The sequence below is a fragment of the Hypomesus transpacificus genome, chromosome 5 (genome assembly GCF_021917145.1).
Source record: "Hypomesus transpacificus isolate Combined female chromosome 5, fHypTra1, whole genome shotgun sequence".
NCBI classification, from domain to species: domain Eukaryota; kingdom Metazoa; phylum Chordata; class Actinopteri; order Osmeriformes; family Osmeridae; genus Hypomesus; species Hypomesus transpacificus.
Genome location: NC_061064.1, coordinates 1075918 through 1095671, shown reverse-complemented (window position 1 = coordinate 1095671; position 19754 = coordinate 1075918). Strand labels below are relative to the sequence as shown.

General features: G+C 48.9%; 1 protein-coding gene across 1 annotated transcript in view; it reads left to right on the top strand.

Moving 5' to 3' along the window:
• The window catches only part of LOC124468245 (seizure protein 6-like), an 80046-nt gene that overhangs the window by 45817 nt on the left and 14475 nt on the right, over nucleotides 1-19754 (top strand). Inside the window, exons 4-8 of the mRNA XM_047020904.1 lie at nucleotides 9438-9630; nucleotides 16600-16785; nucleotides 18111-18279; nucleotides 19110-19276; nucleotides 19515-19709. Of these exons, the coding sequence (XP_046876860.1) occupies nucleotides 9438-9630; nucleotides 16600-16785; nucleotides 18111-18279; nucleotides 19110-19276; nucleotides 19515-19709 (910 nt within the window). The remainder of the gene's footprint in view (nucleotides 1-9437; nucleotides 9631-16599; nucleotides 16786-18110; nucleotides 18280-19109; nucleotides 19277-19514; nucleotides 19710-19754) is intronic.

Below are 19754 nucleotides of genomic sequence, written 5' to 3'. Positions count from 1 at the left end.
GGATATCTCACAGTAGCTGTGGTCAGCATTTGCTGATATCATCTTACTATCACACTCCGATTAGTCCTACTCACCAGCCTATCTCTCTCTCTCTTTTCCCCCTCCCTCATCACCCTCTCCCTTTCTCCCTCTCTCTCTCAGTCTCTTTTCCTCCTCCTTCATCACCCTCGCCCTGTTTTATTCTCTATCCCCCCCCCCTCCCTATCTCTCCCCCTTCATAGAATTCATATTTTTTTGCTTTCTCCCTCTCCCTCTCCCTCCACCTGATCGCAAAGCACACTTGGATATATTATTGGGAAACAGGGACCAATTAAAATCAGTATTGGTCTGCCCTTCCTATGTGGTAGATAGCTCCAGGTGTAAAAAAAAGTCAACAATAAATAAATAAAAGTGGTAAATCACTGGATGTTTTAATGGTAGTAGTTGACATCTCATGTCTTCCGAGTTTATAGAGTTTGTAGGGTCTCATGGCACATAGAGGTGCTATTGAAAGCCTGGTATTGAAATATTGGACCAGCTGGGTGCCAAACAGCTGTCAGAAAATGTGAGAAAATCCATCACCTTAACCACCACCTGGAGATTGTTAGATGATATGAAGTGATGGTTGGGCTGTGACAGGGAGTGGTTCCTGTTCATGGCTGACTGGGATGGCCGGCTAACCACTGCTGTTGGACACCGCCTCAGAGACTCTGGTCTCTCTGTCTCCAATCAATACTCATGTTCATAAACATGGCCACTGGCTGACACACTGGGCTCTCCCCATGCAGGGAGAATTGCTCCATCGATTTCAGCACTCTCCTTTTAATTCCTGTGGATCTGACAAAGGGGGATAAATATGTTAGACATTGACCCTGACGCAGACAGGCATGCTGCATGGGAACTGTCTCCCTGTTGTTCCATCATGGATATACAGTGCCCTCCAAAAGTATTGGAACAGTGAGGCGAATTCCTTTATTTTTGCTGTAGACTGAAAACATTTGGGCTTGACATCAAATAATGAACGTGAGACCAGAGATCAACGTTTCAGCTTTTATTTCCAGGTATTTACAGCAGGATCTGATGCACAACTAAGAAAATATCACATTTTGTTTGAATCCACCCATTTGTCATGTGAGCAAAAGTATTGGAACAGATATACTTAAAACATATTTAAGTGAATAAGACTTAATATTTAGTTGCAAATCCTTTGCTTTCAATAACTGCAGCAAGTCTGTGACCCATTGACGTCACCAAACTTTTGCATTCTTCCTTTTTGATGCTTTCCCAGGCTTTCACTGCAGCCTCTTTCAGTTGTTGTTTGTTTTGTGGGGTTCCTCCCTTCAGTCTCCTCTTAAGCAGGTAAAATGCATGCTCTATAGGGTTTAAGTCTGGAGATTGACTTGGCCAGTCTAATACCTTCCATTTCTTGCCCCTGATGAACTCCTTTGTTGTTTTGGCAGTGTGTTTTGGGTCGTTATCTTGCTGCATGATGAAGGCTCTGCCAATCAGTTTGGTTGCATCTTTCCTTAAATTGGCAGACAAAATGTTTCTGTAGACTTCCGAGTTCATTTTGCTGCTGCCATCATGTGTTACATCCTCAATGAAGATTAATGAGCCCGTCCTAGAAGAAGCCATGCAAGCCCAAGCCATGACATTACCTCCACCGTGTTTCACAGATGAGCTTGTGTGTTTGGGATCATGAGCAGTTCCTTTCTTTCTCCAAACTTTAGCCTTTCCATCACTTTGGTAAAAGTTAATCTTTGTCTCATCAGTCCATAAAACTTTGTCCCAGAATTTTTGAGGTTCATCTCTGTACTTTTTGGCAAATTCCAGCCTGGCCTTCCTATTCTTCTTGCTAATGAGTGGTTTGCATCTTCTGGTGTAGCCCTTGTACTTTTGTTCATGAAGTCTTCTGCGAACAGTAGATAGTGATACCTTCACTCCTGCCATCTGGAGGTTGTTGCTGATCTCACTAACAGTTGTTTTAGGGTCTTTCTTTACAGCTCTCACAATGTTTCTGTCATCAACTGCTGATGTTTTCCTTGGTCTACCTGTTCGACGTCTGTTACTTAGTACACCAGTAGTTTTCTTCTTCTTCAGGACATTCCAAATGGTTGTACTGGCTATGGCCAATGTTTCTGCAATGGCTCTGATTGATTTTCCATCTTCTCTAAGACTCACAATTGCTTGTTTTTCACCCAAAGACAGCGCTTCGGTTTTCATGTTGTTTTCACCTCTGAATACAGTCTGCATAGACAAAACCTATCTTACCCAATCTGAACCTGAGTGTAGACATTCAGTGGTATTTATTGATTGAATAATGTATGTAATAGGACACACCTGGGCAACAAAACACACCTGTCAGTCATATGTTCCAATACTTTTGCTCACGTGACAAATGGGTGGGTTCGAACAAAAAGGTGATATTTTCTAATTTGTGCATCAGATCCTGATGTAAATACCTGGAAATAAAAGCTGAAACGTTGATCTCTGGTTTCACATTCATCGTTTGATGTCAAGCCCAAATGTTTTCAGTCTACAGCAAAAATAAAGGAATTGGCCTCACTGTTCCAATACTTTTGGAGGGCACTGTATACATAGATAGATCTACACACTCTCTGTATATACATAGATAGATCTACACACTCTCTGTATATACATAGATAGATCTGCACACTCTCTGTATATACATAGATAGATCTGCACACTCTCTGTATATACATAGATAGATCTACACACTCTCTGTATATACATAGATAGATCTACACACTCTCTGTATATACATAGATAGATCTGCACACTCTCTGTATATACATAGATAGATCTACACACTCTCTGTATATACATTGATAGATCTGCACACTCTCTGTATATACATAGATAGATCTGCACACTCTCTGTATATACATAGATAGATCTGCACACTCTCTGTATATAGATAGATAGATCTGCACACTCTCTGTATATACATAGATAGATCTACACACTCTCTGTATATACATAGATAGATCTGCACACTCTCTGTATATACATAGATAGATCTACACACTCTCTGTATATACATAGATAGATCTACACACTCTCTGTATATACATAGATAGATCTGCACACTCTCTGTATATACATAGATAGATCTACACACTCTCTGTATATACATAGATAGATCTACACACTCTCTGTATATACATAGATAGATCTGCACACTCTCTGTATATACATAGATAGATCTACACACTCTCTGTATATACATAGATAGATCTACACACTCTCTGTATATACATAGATAGATCTGCACACTCTCTGTATATACATAGATAGATCTACACACTCTCTGTATATACATTGATAGATCTGCACACTCTCTGTATATACATAGATAGATCTGCACACTCTCTGTATATACATAGATAGATCTGCACACTCTCTGTATATAGATAGATAGATCTGCACACTCTCTGTATATACATAGATAGATCTGCACACTCTCTGTATATAGATAGATAAATCTGCACACTCTCTGTATATAGATAGATAGATCTACACACTTTCTGGATATAGATAGATAGATATCAAGAAAATATATAAGAATAAAGAATAAACAAAGATCCATGTGTCACAATAAGATTCCAGAGTTTTATGAGTTTTTCCAACAAACCAGTTTTTCACACTGTCCTGATAGTCATCCCTGCTATATGACCATCATGACCTTCATAATGCATGCCAAGCTGGATGACAACATGCAATTAGCTTTAGCACATTAAGAAGAGGTCTAGTAGCCAGCACTGTCCTCTCCTCCCCTCCCCCCTTCCTCCTCTCCCCCCTCCTCTCTTGTTCTACTCCTCCCTCCCTTCCTTCCTCCATCCTTCCTCTCAGCAGCCACAGTATGGAACCAGACCGGCTCATGTAATGGAGGCCAGAGAAGGCACGGTAGCTTTAATGAACTTGAGATGAGACGAGGTGGCCCTTTCATTCCACGCCTCCGGGGCGGCAGCACTGAAAGGACGTCTGTCTGATCCTGATGAGCTTTTTAGGGTGTCGGGGCTCGGCTGAGATGAGTTTTTTGTGGGCCATTCCTTCACCAGAGGAACACTCTCAGGTGACACTAATTGCTCTGGCACCTGGCTTGCTGTCATAGAAAAAAGACAGAAAGTGAGCGGAGGTGTCTGGGAAGGAGCTGTCCTCTCTGTCTGTCCCATACAGGACATCATGATGAGCAGCATGAGCTGCATGATGAGGTGGAGGAAGTAGCATGCTGGGAAACAGGACTGGAGAAATGATGCAGCTGAAGCAGCTGATGCACACCTCAAGCACTCAGCAGACACAGCTCAGCCGATCGCTCATAATGCAGAAATCACATTTCATCTCCATATTCCATGAGTGCATAATAAGCTGAGCAGCAGGCTGTGCTAACCCCTGTCCCCACAGGGAAGGCCCCTAGGGAGGGAACAGCCTGGGGAGAGAGCTTACTGTTTGGTCTGACAATTATCTTTCAATTTCACTGAATTATTTTCTGGGGTTTTGCGGATTTATGAACTAAATGTGCCAAGCTGAGACCAGAGACACTTCCTGTTTGACTGTGTTAAGAATGCACATGTTGTTATTGGGCTGTGTATGATGAACAATGCAGAGTCCAATCACCACAACACCGACACCAGTCGCTCTGGTTCTCCTCTTAACAGCAGCTGTTCTTTGTATTGTCCGAACCCTCCTGCTCCAGCATGCAGGCGAGGGAGGGAGGTGATTATGAAGAGGTGAATGTTCAACTCTGATAATCATTCACACAAACAGCAACAGAATCCTGCCATTTGTCTGCTGTAATGGGGAGTGCTGTGATAGGGAGGTGTGAATGAAGCCTCAGTTGGCCTGCTCCAGACCCTTCCCTCCTTTGTCCCCAACAACAGCCTGAGTGGCACGAGGAACAGTCCCCATGTGTGGCCTCCATTATGATTCTTCTAGATTAGGAGGAGAGAGAAAGGGGGAAGCAGGATATGTAGGGGAGAGAAAGGGAGAGGGGGGGTTGGCCTTGGAGAGAGAGAGATGGGAGTTGCAGGCCTTGGAAAGAGAGTGGGAGAGAAAGCGAGCGGGGGAGAGAGAGAGAGAGAGAGAGAGAGAGAGAGAGAGAGAGAGATAGGAGATGCAGGCCTTGGAAAGAGAGAGAGAGAGATGGGAGATGCAGACCTTGGACATACAGGACAGAGACCTTGGAAAGAGAGAGAGAGAGATGGGAGATGCAGGCCTTGAGAGAGAGAGAGAGAGAGAGAGAGAGATGGGAGATGCAGACCTTGGACATGCAGGACAGAGACCTTAGAAAGAGAGAGTGTGTAAGTGATGCAGGCCTTGGACATACAGGACAGCTACTCTGAAATACTCTGCACCACAGTTCCACCTCCTCATAGATGTTTTCAGAGGTAAACATGTCTCAGTGAAATCTTTATTCACTGTACGTGTTTATAAGCTTATACGTACCACCACACTACGTACCACAGTCAGACTCAGTATCTGTCTTCCCCCCCCCCTGTCCTTCTACCCCCCCCCTGTCCTTCTACCTTCCCCGTCCTTTTACCCCTCTCCTCGTTCCTGCCTGCTATCTGTCACAGAGAAACATGGAACAACCCTAACAACCCTAATCCATGGAACACATCCAAGCCCATTTCCACACCACCAATCAGCCATCACTTATCCAGCAGGAAGTCCTGTGTCATTTCAATAGTTGCTATTTCCTTTCCTTAATAAGCCTCACAGATGGCAAAGTCACGCTGACATTGTTCAAACGTCTTTTTTGTCCACCGCATATGTGGATTCCACCATGATGCCACCATCACAATGGCTGAAAGAAACAAAGTGATTTGTTATTTTCTTTACACAACTCTTGGAAACGGAGCTACATTTTTTGAGCAAACTCCAAAAATGAATTTTCTGTTTATTTGAGCCCATATACAGTATGGTATCTGTTGTTGATTTGAGTCCCTATATCCTGGTGTCTATTGTTGAGTGTATGTGTGTGTGTGTGTATGTGTGTGTGTGTGTGTGTGTGTGTGTGTGTGTGTGTGTGTGTGTGTAAGCAGCAGTGGTCCCTGTGGGACACTGGCTGCAGAGCCGCAGCAGATAAGGTCCTGATGATGATTCCAAACTGAAGCAGGACGTGATCCTGGTCCAGCTGACAGGTGTGCGTGTGTGACAGGTGACAAGGCCCTGTGGACACACAATCTGCCCATGTCACTTCCTGCTGTCAGTCTTCCTCTCTGGGGAGAGGAGTGGCTGTGTGGAGGGAAAGGTCAGACAGGTCAGAGCTGCCAACCCCTCCGCTTCCATGCCAACAGCCACTGAGCAGCACCCTGAGCCAGCCCTAACCATGCCAAGATAGATAGATTTGTGTAAGGAATGAAAGGAAAACATAATTTCAGTAAACATTTAAGAATCTTAAATATAGCAAGTTGAACATGAACAACAGTCTAAATAAGTCTAAACAGTCCTATACAATATAACAGATCAATTAAGTGAAGTGCCCGGATACATGTTGACACCCTTGGGCTCTATTTCCAATCTGTGATCAGACCTTTACCCTGTCATCTGGAGTTAGCGGGTCATCAATCCTGAAGGGCCCAAAACAAGACAAGCACAAGATGGAACATCCAGAACATTCTCTTGATCATCTCCTGCCTCTGCCGTCCACTCCACGTTCATCCTGACTGCCACAAAACACTGATTTGTTCAGGCGCACAGACAAGGGGGATGATCCCGGAGAAGAACTTCAAACATGAGTTCCAACAGAACAGCTTATCTTCTGGTAGCTGTAACAGATGTTGTTGAAATCAGATTTTCAACAATCTAAATTTAAAACATTGAATTCTCTCTCCTGTGTTTCCTGTAAATTCCCTGTCTCCTCCTCTGTGCTCCTCAGGAGGCAGAACACGCCCTCACCCTGCCAGTCCGGCACTTCTAAATAGAAAGAAACAAACTTATATCATGTTACCGTGCCACTTCTCAGCCAAGCTCACTGGAGCACTGCCTGGTGTTGGACATTTACCTGGAGACAAGCTGTGATGCTCTGTGGAAAGAGAGATGCTGTCTGAAATATGTATGAGGAAGGCATGGAGGAACGTCAGCCATCTCTCATCGATTTAACAAATATCCATAATAACAGTATGGAGACACATATCAGGGGGAGAGAGAGAGAGAGAGAGAGAGAGAGAGAGAGAGAGAGAGAGAGAGAGAGAGAGAGAGAGAGAGAGAGAGGGAGAGATAGAGAGAGAGAGAGAGAGAGAGAGAGAGAGAGAGAGAGAGAGAGAGAGAGAGAGAGAGAGAGGCAGACAGACAGACAGACAGACAGACAGACAGACAGACAGACAGACAGACAGACAGAGGGGGGGAGTAGGCGGGTAGGAGGGGGAGGGGAAGACAGAAATGAAGAGAGATGAGGAGGGGAAATAAGTTCAAGGCTTAAATCTTTTGTATTCTGCCCAGCTTCGTCCAAGAAAACGTCTTAACTGAGAGTCCACTGTGGAGAGAGACACATACCAAATCCACTGCAGCACTAGAGACTAGATTTTACACAAAAGTTCCCAGTATAAAAATACTAATAACATTTTGTCAAGACAAGGCATCCATGAGTGCAGCTGTGAGGTCAAACCACTAACATGAGTTATGGTCATGAGATGAAAACTGAGCACACATGATCCACAGCAGGTCCTTACAGTGAAGGGCTGGTCCTATGAACGCACAACGGTGTGAGTGTGAACACAGAGATAAAGAGGAAGTCAGCCCAGGGCTCTGTCTTTGTCTGTGTCCTTCAGAGATGAGAACAGAGGAGCCAGGATCACGTGGTGCTCCTCTCTGTGTCGCTCCTCCCCGTGTCCCCGTGTCGCTCCTCCCCGTGTCCCTCCTCCCCGTGTCGCTCCTCCTCCCCGTGTCGCCCCTCCTCCCCGTGTCGCTCCTCCCCTCCTCCCCGTGTCGCTCCTCCCCTCCTCCCCCTGTCGCTCCTCCCCTCCTCCCCGTGTCGCTCCTCCCCTCCTCCCCGTGTCGCTCCTCCCCCTGTCGCTCCTCCTCCCCCTGTCGCTCCTCCTCCCCGTGTCGCTCCTCCTCCCCCTGTCGTTCCTCCTCCCCGTGTCGCTCCTCCTCCCCGTGTCGCTCCTCCTCCCCGTGTCGCTCCTCCCCTCCTCCCCATGTCGCTCCTCCTCCCCGTGTCCCTCCCCCCCGTGTCGCTCCTCCCCGTGTCGCTGACATTAACTGGAAGAAGATTGTTAAACATGTCAGACAGAACAGAAATAGAAGAGACACAGGGAGACAGTGTCAGGGAGTCAAGGAGTCAGGTGGCTGAGTGGTTAGGGAATCGGGCTAGTAATCAGAAGGTCGTTGGTTCGAAATAACGGTGTGTCCTTGGGCAAGGCACGTCACCCTACTTGCCTCGGGGGGAATGTCCCTGTACTTACTGTAAGTCGCTCTGGATAAGAGCGTCTGCTAAATGACTAAATGTAATGTAATGTAAGAGAAGAGAGAAGGAGACAAATACAAATATCAGGAGGGAGATTGAGTGTGTGTGTGTTTGTGAGACAGATGGAGAGTGTGTGTCACACTGTCGTTACCCCGGGGGACTCAGTCTGGGACTCCCACCCCCGCTACACCCCCAGCCCCGCCACAGCCCCAGCCCCGCTACAGCCCCAGCCCCGCTACAGCCCCAGCCCTGTTACAGGTCCAGTCCCGCTACAGCCCCAGCCCCGCTACAGCCCCAGCCCTGCTACAGCCCCAGCCCCGCTACAGGCCCAGCCCCGCTACAGACACACATCTCCCCGGCAGCTTGCTGGAGATACCCCATATCTGCTCTTGTTCCAGATGATGTCTGTCTTTATCTTTCGATATGGTTAATCTGTGGTTTTTCACAGCTATCGTGAAATCCAGTACCCACAGCACATTTACCTGACCTCCTCCACAGTTTCGGCATGTAAAGTGCTTCAGGTGTGTGTAAAATGACATAGCTCCAGTATTCAGCCGGGAGAAGCGTTCTATCCTGTGGAGTGCCCTTCAGGCCGTTCCTATGCTGTTCAGACCTGAAGAGATTAAACACAGCTGTCAGAGAGGCTGACAGGCAACCAGAGAAAAGAAACAGCGTTTTTCAACTACAGATACTATAGGGCACATCCCAGACAGGACCGAATACTAACAGGAATGAGCTAAGCTTCTGTGCAATAAACTATGCATGGAACCATCCAGGCAAACTCTGCAGTCTTTCCCAACCACAGCCTCCGTCCAGCAGAGCACAGAGCAGCAGAGCAGCAGAGCAGCAGAGCAGCAGGCCAGGGAAGATGAACCTCATCCTGCAGCAGCTTGTTAACAGGAATTGAGGGGGGGAAGGGGGAGATGGGGGGGGGATTCAGTGGCTCTTTGGCCTGGTGGACATCTATTCCTGACATGTTTGATTCTCCATCCTCCTAACGTGCGTCCCCTCCTCTGTGCGTTGGCAGGTGCTCAATGCCAGCGTGTCCGAGGGGGAGCAGGTGACCCTGGAGGACATGGGTGGCCGGGAGCCCTCCATCCTGGCCAACCAGTCGGTCCTGACCAGGGGGCTGGTGCTGCGCAGCTGGAGCAACCAGATCAACATCCACTACCGCAGCCAGAGGCCGGCGAAGCGGGGGTCACTACTGCTACGTTACCAGGGTGAGACAGCTAGCCTGCCCACACCTGCCCACACCTCTTCACACTTGCCCACACCTGTTCACATCTCTTCACACCTAGCATGGATGTGCTAGCATGGATGTGTTAGCGTGGATGTGCCAGCATGGATGTGCTAGCATGGATGTGCTAGCATGGATGTGCTAGCATGGATGTGCTAGCATGTACATCTTTGTGAACCTGGTGAAATAATGTAGCAGCCCCCTTAAATTAGGCCAGCATCTTTATGCTGATTGCTTCTGTTACTTGTAAACACGGCATGCTCATGTAAACCTAAAAACTGACAAGCGCTGTCATCCAACGGTGTAATTACACAGAGAAGCTTTGTGCTAATAGACATTTCCAAAGCTGTCAGCGGAACTTTGTCCTCATCACACCACTGCTATTCATGTGACAACCCAGAGAAAGAGGGGAAAAAACAACACGGCATTCTGGCAAATTCCTTTTGTCTCAAAATTAATGAACTATGACAGGCTTGCACAGGAATAGCACATTCCTGCTCGGCTCTGGAGTTCCCAGTGAGCACAGCCCCAGCTCCTTGCCCTCATCTCTGCTTCTTCCACTTGTGAAGCTAAATGGGGGGATCCAGTGGAGTGGCTTCCGCTGCACACACTTTTGAACTGATTGGAAAGACTCTTGACAGATGACAAATACCATTTCCACCCCAGTAGATTTTTGACCCTGTCAATTTGACAAACATGTGTTTTTATTGGAATGGAGCTGTTCTTGATAGGAGCGTTTGAACAATGTCAAAACATCTTCCATCTGATGCTGTGTCTATAAACACTGCTGCTGCTGGAGGCCACACCTGACAGCACACCTTGTGAAAAGCCTTTAGCCACTTCTATAAACGAGAACGTTGGCCCTGATGAAGGTCTGCGTGTCGCTGTGTGTGCTGCCAGCAGGCTAGGGGAGGGGGGATGCAGCACCAGAGGACCGAGAGAGGGAGTGGGTGGAGGTGGAGCAGGGATGGAGAGGGTGGAGGTGTGAGGGTGAAGGGGCCAGATGGGGCCCCCTCAGGGGTCTGGTGAGGGCTCTAATGGATCAACAACACTCTGCGGACGTTGTTCCTGTGTTCCTCTGACCACTCGAAAGGCTCCGTTTTTTGTGGAGTGGTCATTCTGCTTTCCACAAACAAGCTGCACGGGTCAACATGGACTGTACTGAAAAAACATAGTGGAACGAGAATAGCTTTTAGAGTGTGACATTTCCGTGCCCCCGTTCAGATTGTTCTTTCGGTTAGTGTACGGTGGAGGGAAACCCAGACCTTCCGAGCAACTCTGTGATGAAGCAGAGTGTCTCCAGCGCTGGTCTCTCCTCTCAGCTCTGTGATGAAGCAGAGTGTCTCCAGCGCTGGTCTCTCCTCTCAGCTCTGTGATGAAGCAGTGTCTCCAGCGCTGGTCTCTCCTCTCAGCTCTGTGATGAAGCAGAGCGTCTCCAGTGCTGGTCTCTCCTCTCAGCTCTGTGATGAAGCAGTGTGTCTCCAGCGCTGGTCTCTCCTCTCAGCTCTGCGATGAAGCAGAGCGTCTCCAGTGCTGGTCTCTCCTCTCAGCTCTGTGATGAAGCAGAGTGTCTCCAGTGCTGGTCTCTCCTCTCAGCTCTGTGATGAAGCAGAGTGTCTCCAGCGCTGGTCTCTCCTCTCAGCTCTGTGATGAAGCAGAGCGTCTCCAGTGCTGGTCTCTCCTCTCAGCTCTGTGATGAAGCAGAGTGTCTCCAGCGCTGGACTCTCCTCTCAGCTCTGTGATGAAGCAGAGTGTCTCCAGTGCTGGTCTCTCCTCTCAGCTCTGTGATAAAGCAGTGTGTCTCCAGCGCTGGTCTCTCCTCTCAGCTCTGTGATGAAGCAGAGTGTCTCCAGCGCTGGTCTTTCTTCTCAGCTCTGTGATGAAGCAGAGTGTCTCCAGTGCTGGTCTCTCCTCTCAGCTCTGTGATGAAGCAGATTGTCTCCAGTGCTGGTCTCTCCTCTCAGCTCTGTGATGAAGCAGTGTCTCCAGCGCTGGTCTCTCCTCTCAGCTCTGTGATGAAGCAGAGTGTCTCCAGCGCTGGTCTCTCCTCTCAGCTCTGTGATGAAGCAGAGTGTCTCCAGTGCTGGTCTCTCCTCTCAGCTCTGTGATGAAGCAATGTCTCCAGCGCTGGTCTCTCCTCTCAGCTCTGTGATGAAGCAGAGTGTCTCCAGTGCTGGTCTCTCCTCTCAGCTCTGTGATGAAGCAGTGTCTCCAGCGCTGGTCTCTCCTCTCAGCTCCACTGCACTCCGCCTCGTTTCACTTTTAATACTGGTGAAGGAGGTGAACTGGACGGGCAGCACACAATGCTGCTTAACAGAGGGGAAAGCAAAGATTAAAGATGTTTGTCTCTCAATAATCACAAAGAAGTGGGAGCCCAGCAGCCGTGCCCTGGAGACTGAAAACAGACCTGACAGAACAGCTGGGCAGTGATCCAACACTCAGGAAGGAGAGAGAGAGACGGCTTTTGTTCCCGTCTCAAAGATCGACTTTGACATGAGTGGTGGCTAGGTGACCCGCTGTCGTGCTCTTGTGAGCGTCTCTGCTACTCCTCAGCCTCAGCACACGGCATCTGACATTACCAGCCTCCGCCTCCTCTCATTTGGCAGGTGGGAACGACACCCGGCCCTGTAAACAAGCATCGTGACAATTAAACAAAAGCTGTGCTCCGTAAATGACTTGGCGCGCGTCTACCAGTCTGCTCTGCCTCTGAGGAAGAGAAGTGTCTCTGGGCGTCTGCTGCCTCACATCCCAGCCCTGCTGCCTCACATCCGAGCCCTGCTGCCTCACATCCCACCTCCTCCCATCCTCCCTGGGCTCAGCAGCCAAGGATTTGTCCCCTCACGCTGAGCTGAGAATGCAGTCCCCACATCTCCTAGCAGGGATCCCTGTTCGTGGGGCGTCAGGGAGACAGGGAACACAACGCAGGCTGAAGGCATCCCGAGCGGCAAGGCTTTGTGTCTGATTCGATGCCGGGGATTTTCCATTCACTGTAATTGATATCAAGTGTAATGGCGGAATGAAGAGATTTGGTCCAGCTGCAAGATGCTGCTGCTGCTGTGTGGATGTGGAGAAGATGTCAGTAGATTACAGTAATGCTCACTGTCACATTAGGAATACAGACTAATGCAGCGAGTATAAGCCTGGATGGATGTTTGAGTTTAGAAATATAACTGCACATATTCTCCAACCATATAAGCAGCTGAATGAAAGTGCTTTTTAAAAATTATTCTAAATTGCTGAATGTTAATGCAGCTCTTTGCTCTCAGTCATGCTGGATATCATTATCTCTATATTAATGGTCTGATTTTGAATGGTCACAAACTCCCAACTGTGAAGGGCATTTAGATCATGTAGGATGCTTCTGTTTAATCATTTCATATCATATCTGCCACTCACTAGAAGCATGACACTTACTTTAGCTTTTTCCTACAGATTTCAAAGGCTATCGGTTAGATTGCTTGAGATATTTCAATTGTGTTCATCTCCATGCTCCGCGCAATATCACCTTGTCCTGTATAATGGGGTGTGAAAAATGGTCTGGGACAGGCGTGGAGAAAGAGACAGATCTGTAGAAAGATAGATTTCAGCTCTGGGTAATTAATACCTGCTAAAGCGCATGGTCTGGCTGTGCTGACAGGCTGATGGATGGCCAGGCTCCACCAACAGCAGAGCTGCTGCTGGGAGTGATTCTCTGTCTGTGGATACTCCTTCTTTACCCCAGCCTACTCTTTGCTGAGGAACAGCTCCCTCCACTACTGCAATTGTTGTTCTCATGGATGAGACCAGGACTGAGAAGGACGAATCTTCCCCAACGCAAACCCAGGGAAACACTGTCACGCAAACAAAGAAATGATTTAGTGGCCGAAGTGTGAACAGGGAATTTGGACATATCCAGCCTGTCCTCTATATTAAACATGAAGCAGCAAACACACTCACACACACACACACCCACACACACGAGTGAGTAAACAGTATTTGAGTGTTTGTTTGTACGGCGAACTACCAGAGAATGACTGGTATTGTAAAGCTACTAGATGTGAGTCTATCTCTGTGAAACATTACTCCTAAACCAAGATCAATAAAGATGTCTCTGCAAAAAAAGGTATTCAGTTGGTCTTGAGTCGACTAGACAGTCGTTGACCACAGGGATGCTGTGTTGGGTTGATATTGATGTGGTTAAACACTCAATTCCATTGATCAACTGCTCAATAAATGACCTATTGAGGTGAAATAACTTTGGAGAACAGGCTAAGTTACTCCTGCTCCTCCTCCACGTCCTCCTCTCCTCCACTTCCTCCTCTCCTCCACTTCCTCCTCTCCCATCCCTCTGCCAGGCTTGTGTAAGTCAGGACATTAGCAGAGCATCTGTTCCCCCAGGTCCTACCAGCAGCTAAGCTGCCTGGCTGGGCTGGCTGTGGAGTCATTACTTGTAATAGCAAAACAATCAGACTTTATGGCCCACTACCATGTACAATGGAATGAAGGCCGCCATGTAATTTAATTCTCAGGGGATTGGCTCCACACATTACTTTTTTTGCCCACGGCACCCCCAACCACACAAGCTGGCTGGAGATGGAGGAAGTGGTGGTAGAATAATAGCAATAACTAGGCTCAGTGGAGCCAGAGATAAACTAGGAACTGAATGGATGACCTCGGGCGACAGGCCTCCCAGAGCCATCTCATTGATTTACTTTGGAGCAGCTTTGTTAGTAAGAATCACCTGATTCATCTGATTAGAACAAAGTCAGGTATAGGCAGTCTGCTGGCTCTAGGGCCTCCAGTGGGACTCATGTTTCAAGATATCGACAAGATGACATTTACGTTTCGGTTTTTAAACAGCTCCTGCACATGTCTGCTTTCACATGTTCTCCTAAAGCACGTCGAGAGCGCCCTTAAAATACCATTTATGAAAGGTTACAGAGAACACTGTGGCAGGTACAGTAGTCATCTGCCCATTCAGCCCTCATCTAACATCTATATCCATCCATCTATATCCAGCTATCCATTGATCCATATCTGTCCATCCATCCACCCATCGCTCCATATTAGAAGCAGTTTCATGGTCCACATATGCAGCAACACATGTATGCTGTGTTCTGTTCAGTTGCAGGTGGACGCGGTGTGGTTCTGTGTGGGGGACTGTTTACCTGTGTTGTTTTCCCCTTGAACAGTTGATGATACACTGAGCCAGGTGCAATGGTGATGTAAAGCCTTATTACAGTCTGGAGACTTATGTACTGGTTTACGAGGACGTACAGTACTAAATCACAGCTGTTGTTGCTGCAAATGCTCACTGCAACACTGCCGTCTAACCACTTGTATAGCGTTAAAGAAACTACATTATTTCCTACGCGCTCGGCGCACCACGCAGATCAAGAGGCCTAATCACCCGATGCGAAGAGAAAAAAACATCAACGTGTATGAAAACCCTCCCTGCTCTCCGTACACGCCAGCGCTGGGTCGGTGGGTCTAGCGGAGTTGGATTGCTGGGCACGAGCTTCCTCTGCACTCAGCACTAATATCCAAATGTCTTCTGTCAGCCAGGGAGGAGGACTGCTATCAAACTGCCTTCTAAAGTGTACTCTTCCCTTAATGCCTCATGTCGGCGGCAGCAGACTATAAAACTGCCGCGCTTTAAAGTCGATTTTCATTTCAGCCATCAGGAGAGAGGGATTTAAAAGGTGGTGATTATATCGTCTGAATGGGTTTTGAAATGCTTAACTGTTTTATGTATCGACAGTCTAATGGTCCCGCGTTCAATCACTGCATACCCCGTCAGGCACCGTGGCAACCGCCGAGTTCACCCTCCGCTCCGCCCCTGCGCTTGTGGGTGGGGAGACCCTGCGCTGGTTGAAAGCTACAGCGGGCAGGAGGGAGTTGGAGACGGAGTGTTGTGTGAAATGTTTCCACCTGCTTGTTGACACAACCCAGCAGCTCATTTCCACCCCCCCTGTTCCCCAAATCATATTCATGACTTGACTAAAACACGCAGAGCAGTGGGCGGTCTGCAGTAAAAAAAAGAAAACACTCCTGGCTCCGGTGCTGCGGGCCTAGCAGTGATTCCGACTGGCTAATGTGATAAATGTAGACTTTGTTTTAGAACGAAAAAGCGTTGTGGCGATAGTGAAAGATATCCGGATACTGTGCCTGCGCTAGCGTTGGTGAGCGTGGACTAGGGAGAGCAGAGTGGACCTCGCTCAGACAGGCAGAAAGGTCTGTTTTATAGCCCCCATTACCAACATGGTTAGCTCAATCCATCATCCAGGGGACCTAATGATTGCCACCATACATCCCGTGTAGATTCACTAGAAGCAGGGACAGGGACACAGGGCCGCTTGAAACATTCATCTTACTGCTCTGGGATTGCTGCTCTTTGACAACTTCTACGCAGGCAGTTCCTCTCTGCACAATCGCTTTATGTCGAGAATCTAATCCTTAAAAGATCTGTAGTTTTCTCGCGGTGTTTGACTGGGTCCTGCACCGTGAAAGACCAGAGTGCTCGCTTGAACAGGCACAGCACACCAATTCTTCAAAAGCAACAGCAAACTTGCCACAGCCTATTTGCAGATGTACTTTTAAGCGGTGATTAAGTGTAACAGCTGGAATTGAATATTTGAGAACTAGGAACCTCAGTGCTTGACCCAGTCACTGCATACTGAACAATGTGGAGGAAATACGGATGTAACTAATTCAGCTAAGTATTTGATTTAGGGTGTCACCACAGTGCAACAACTGATTTAATGTTGAACGGATCATTGTGGATCTCTTACTCTTTAAGTCTTTTGTTTCAAGTCATTCTCTCTCGTTGTTTGTTAAACTCTCTCTCTCTCTCTCCCCCCTCTCTCTCTTTCTCTCTCTCTCTATCTCTCTCTCTCTCTCTCTGTCTGTCTGTCTCTCTCACGCTTTCCCCCCCCTCACTCTCTGTCTCTCTCTCTCACTCTGTCTCTCCCAGTGTTTGAGCTGAGCTGTCCCTTACCCAAGGAGCCAGCTAATGGGGATGTATCAGTGAGTCACCTGCATGCGGGGGGTGAGGCGTACTTCCAGTGTGTGACGGGGTACCAGCTGCAGGGTGCGGCCGTGCTGTCCTGCCGTAACGCCACCAGCCCCTACTGGAGCGGCCGGGAGCCGCGCTGTCTGGGTAAGAGACGCCCTGCTCCTGACCCTGCTCCTGCTCCTAACCCTGACCCTGCTCCTAACCCTGACCCTGACCCTGCTCCTAACCCTGCTCCTAACCCTGACCCTGCTCCTAACCCTGACACGCTCTCCCCAGCTCCACCTGGCCTCTCTCAGCCCCTATAAACCCTCTATACAACCTCTACCCTGCCTCCTTACAGCCTCTATCTTGTCTTAACCAAGAAACCTCTTGTCAAGAGGTTTCAGACTAACGTAAAAGTGCATACTTTAGCGTACAAGTGAATGTGGAGTTCTTTGTGTGCTCTGTGGAGTTCACCTTTGTCGCTCAATGAGTCTCTTTCACAGGCCCTTGCCTTTGTAAGACTATAATAGTGTTTGTTTTCCTTTCATTAAACTTTATTTGTTCTGGGTCCCAAGATGGGTTTTCACAGTTAGTCCTCTGACCTGTGTTAGATTGTTGGACTGAGGGAGCCAGTGGTCCATGTCTGTTAGTCTCTGATTACAAACAGCAGAGAACAGCTCTAATACCTTCCTCCTCTGTGTTCCCCCAACCCTGCTCTCCTCCTCCTGCTCTCCTCCCCCTGCTCTCCTCCTCCTGCTCTCCTCCTCCTGCTCTCCTCCTCCTCCTGCTCTCCTCCTCCTGCTCTCCTCCTCCTGCTCTCCTCCTCCTCCTCCTGCTCTCCTCCTCCTGCTCTCCTCCTCCTCCTCCTGCTCTCCTCCTTCTGCTCTCCTCCTCCTGCTCTCCTCCTCCTCCTCCTGCTCTCCTCCTCCTGCTCTCCTCCTGCTCTCCTCCTCCTGCTCTCCTCCTCCTGCTCTCCTCCCCCTGCTCTCCTCCTCCTGCTCTCCTCCTCCTGCTCTCCTCCTCCTGCTCTCCTCCTCCTGCTCTCCTCCCCCTGCTCTCCTCCTCCTGCTCTCCTCCTCCTGCTCTCCTCCTCCTGCTCTCCTCCTCCTCCTCCTGCTCTCCTCCTCCTGCTCTCCTCCCCCTGCTCTCCTCCCCCTGCTCTCCTCCTCCTGCTCTCCTCCTCCTGCTCTCCTCCTCCTGCTCTCCTCCCCCTGCTCTCCTCCTGCTCTCCTCCTCCTGCTCTCCTCCTCCTGCTCTCCTCCCCCTGCTCTCCTCCCCCTGCTCTCCTCCTGCTCTCCTCCTCCTGCTCTCCTCTTCCTGCTCTCCTCCTCCTGCTCTCCTCCTCCTCCTCCTGCTCTCCTCCTCCTCCTCCTGCTCTCCTCCTCCTGCTCTCCTCCTCCTGCTCTCCTCCTCCTGCTCTCCTCCCCCTGCTCTCCTCCTCCTGCTCTCCTCCTCCTGCTCTCCTCCTCCTGCTCTCCTCCTTCCAGCTTCCTGTGGAGGGATGATCAAGAATGCCACGTTTGGACGCATCGTCTCCCCCGGTTTCCCCGGCAACTACAGCAACAACTTGACGTGTCACTGGGTGCTGGAGGCCCCGCCCGACCACAGACTGCATGTGCACTTTGAGAAGGTTGCTCTGGCCGAGGACGACGACAGGTGTGTGTGTCCCTATGTGTTGCTCTGTGTGTGTGTGTGCGCATGGTGTTATAGGTGAGTGTGTTTGTGTGTGGTAGGTGCGTGTGTGTGTGTGGTGTTGTAGGTGCGTGTGTGTGGTGTTGTAGGTGTGTGAGTGTGTGTGGTGTTGTAGGTGTGTGTGTGTGTGTGGTGGTGTGTGTGTGGGGAGGAGCTGTGCTGTGGTGGGGCTTCAAGGTATCTTCTTAATGAGTTGCTAATCTGTTGTCAGCTGGATAAGATGACAGGGTGCACTAGACAGGGCTGCTGCAGTGAGCACCTTCTACCTGCCGGTGCCTCAGGTAGGACAGGCCTGCTCTTAGACTCCTAATCCTCACTGCTACTCAGCCACTCAGACCTTATGTGATTGGGGGACGGAATTGAAACAGCTTTATGTCATTTTAAATCATTACCAGTAATCTCCCTCCATGCTAAGTAATTGAGGGACTACAGGGGCCCTTTTGACTGAGGGAGGAGAGACTTAATGACATGTTTGCGCCGTGGTGACAGTGTTTCAGCGCCTTGGTAACACACTGTTTAATGAAGCTGCTGGCTGTGGAGCTGGAAACAATATCACAGGGTTATTACACCCAATTATTACATGAATGTGTGTGCATGTTGTGTGTGTGTATGCATGATGTGTGTGTGTGTGTGTGTGCGCGCGCAGTGAGCCAAGCCGGCTCGCTCAACTACTCCATTTCATTCAAGCAAACTTTATTTATATAGCGCAAGTCATACAACAACTGCCCCTCCAAGTGCTGAACATGAAAAGTGGAAATCAAATCCAGTTTTTGCTGTTCCTGTCTGTGTTTCAGGCTGCTGATTAAGAACGGGAACAACATCGACTCCCCCCCGGTGTACGACTCCTACGAGGTGGAGTACCTTCCCAACGAGGGTGTGGTCAGCTCTGGGCGACACCTGTTCGTGGAGTTCACCACCGACGGGACTGTCACCTCCACGGGTGCAGCCGTCAGATACGAGGGTATGTCAAGGACCCTCAGTACTGCTCTGGACCAAACTGAATTCTAAACTTTTAAAATATTCATAATATTAGAATACTACATTAGATTACTGGGCGTTGCACTAGCGCAAGTATGTTGCAGCAGCTTTCAGCAATTTACCTGAGCGGATGAATAAAGTATCTATCTGTTTCTCTAATCGAATGTGTCTATTGTCGATATGCGTCCTGAATAATAATCAGGTTTGTTTGCATCCTCCAGCGTTCGCTAAAGGGACGTGCTACAGCCCGTTTGTGAAGTACGGGAACTTCAGCAGCAGCGACCCGGGGTTCGGGGTGGGGGCCGTGGTGGAGTTTGCGTGCGACCCGGGGTACACCCTGGAGCAGGGCTCCATCATCATCGAGTGTGTCGACGTCCAGAACCCCCAGTGGAACGAGACTGAGCCAGCCTGCAGAGGTGGGGCCACATCTCTCTCTCTAACCCTAACCCAGCCTGCAGAGG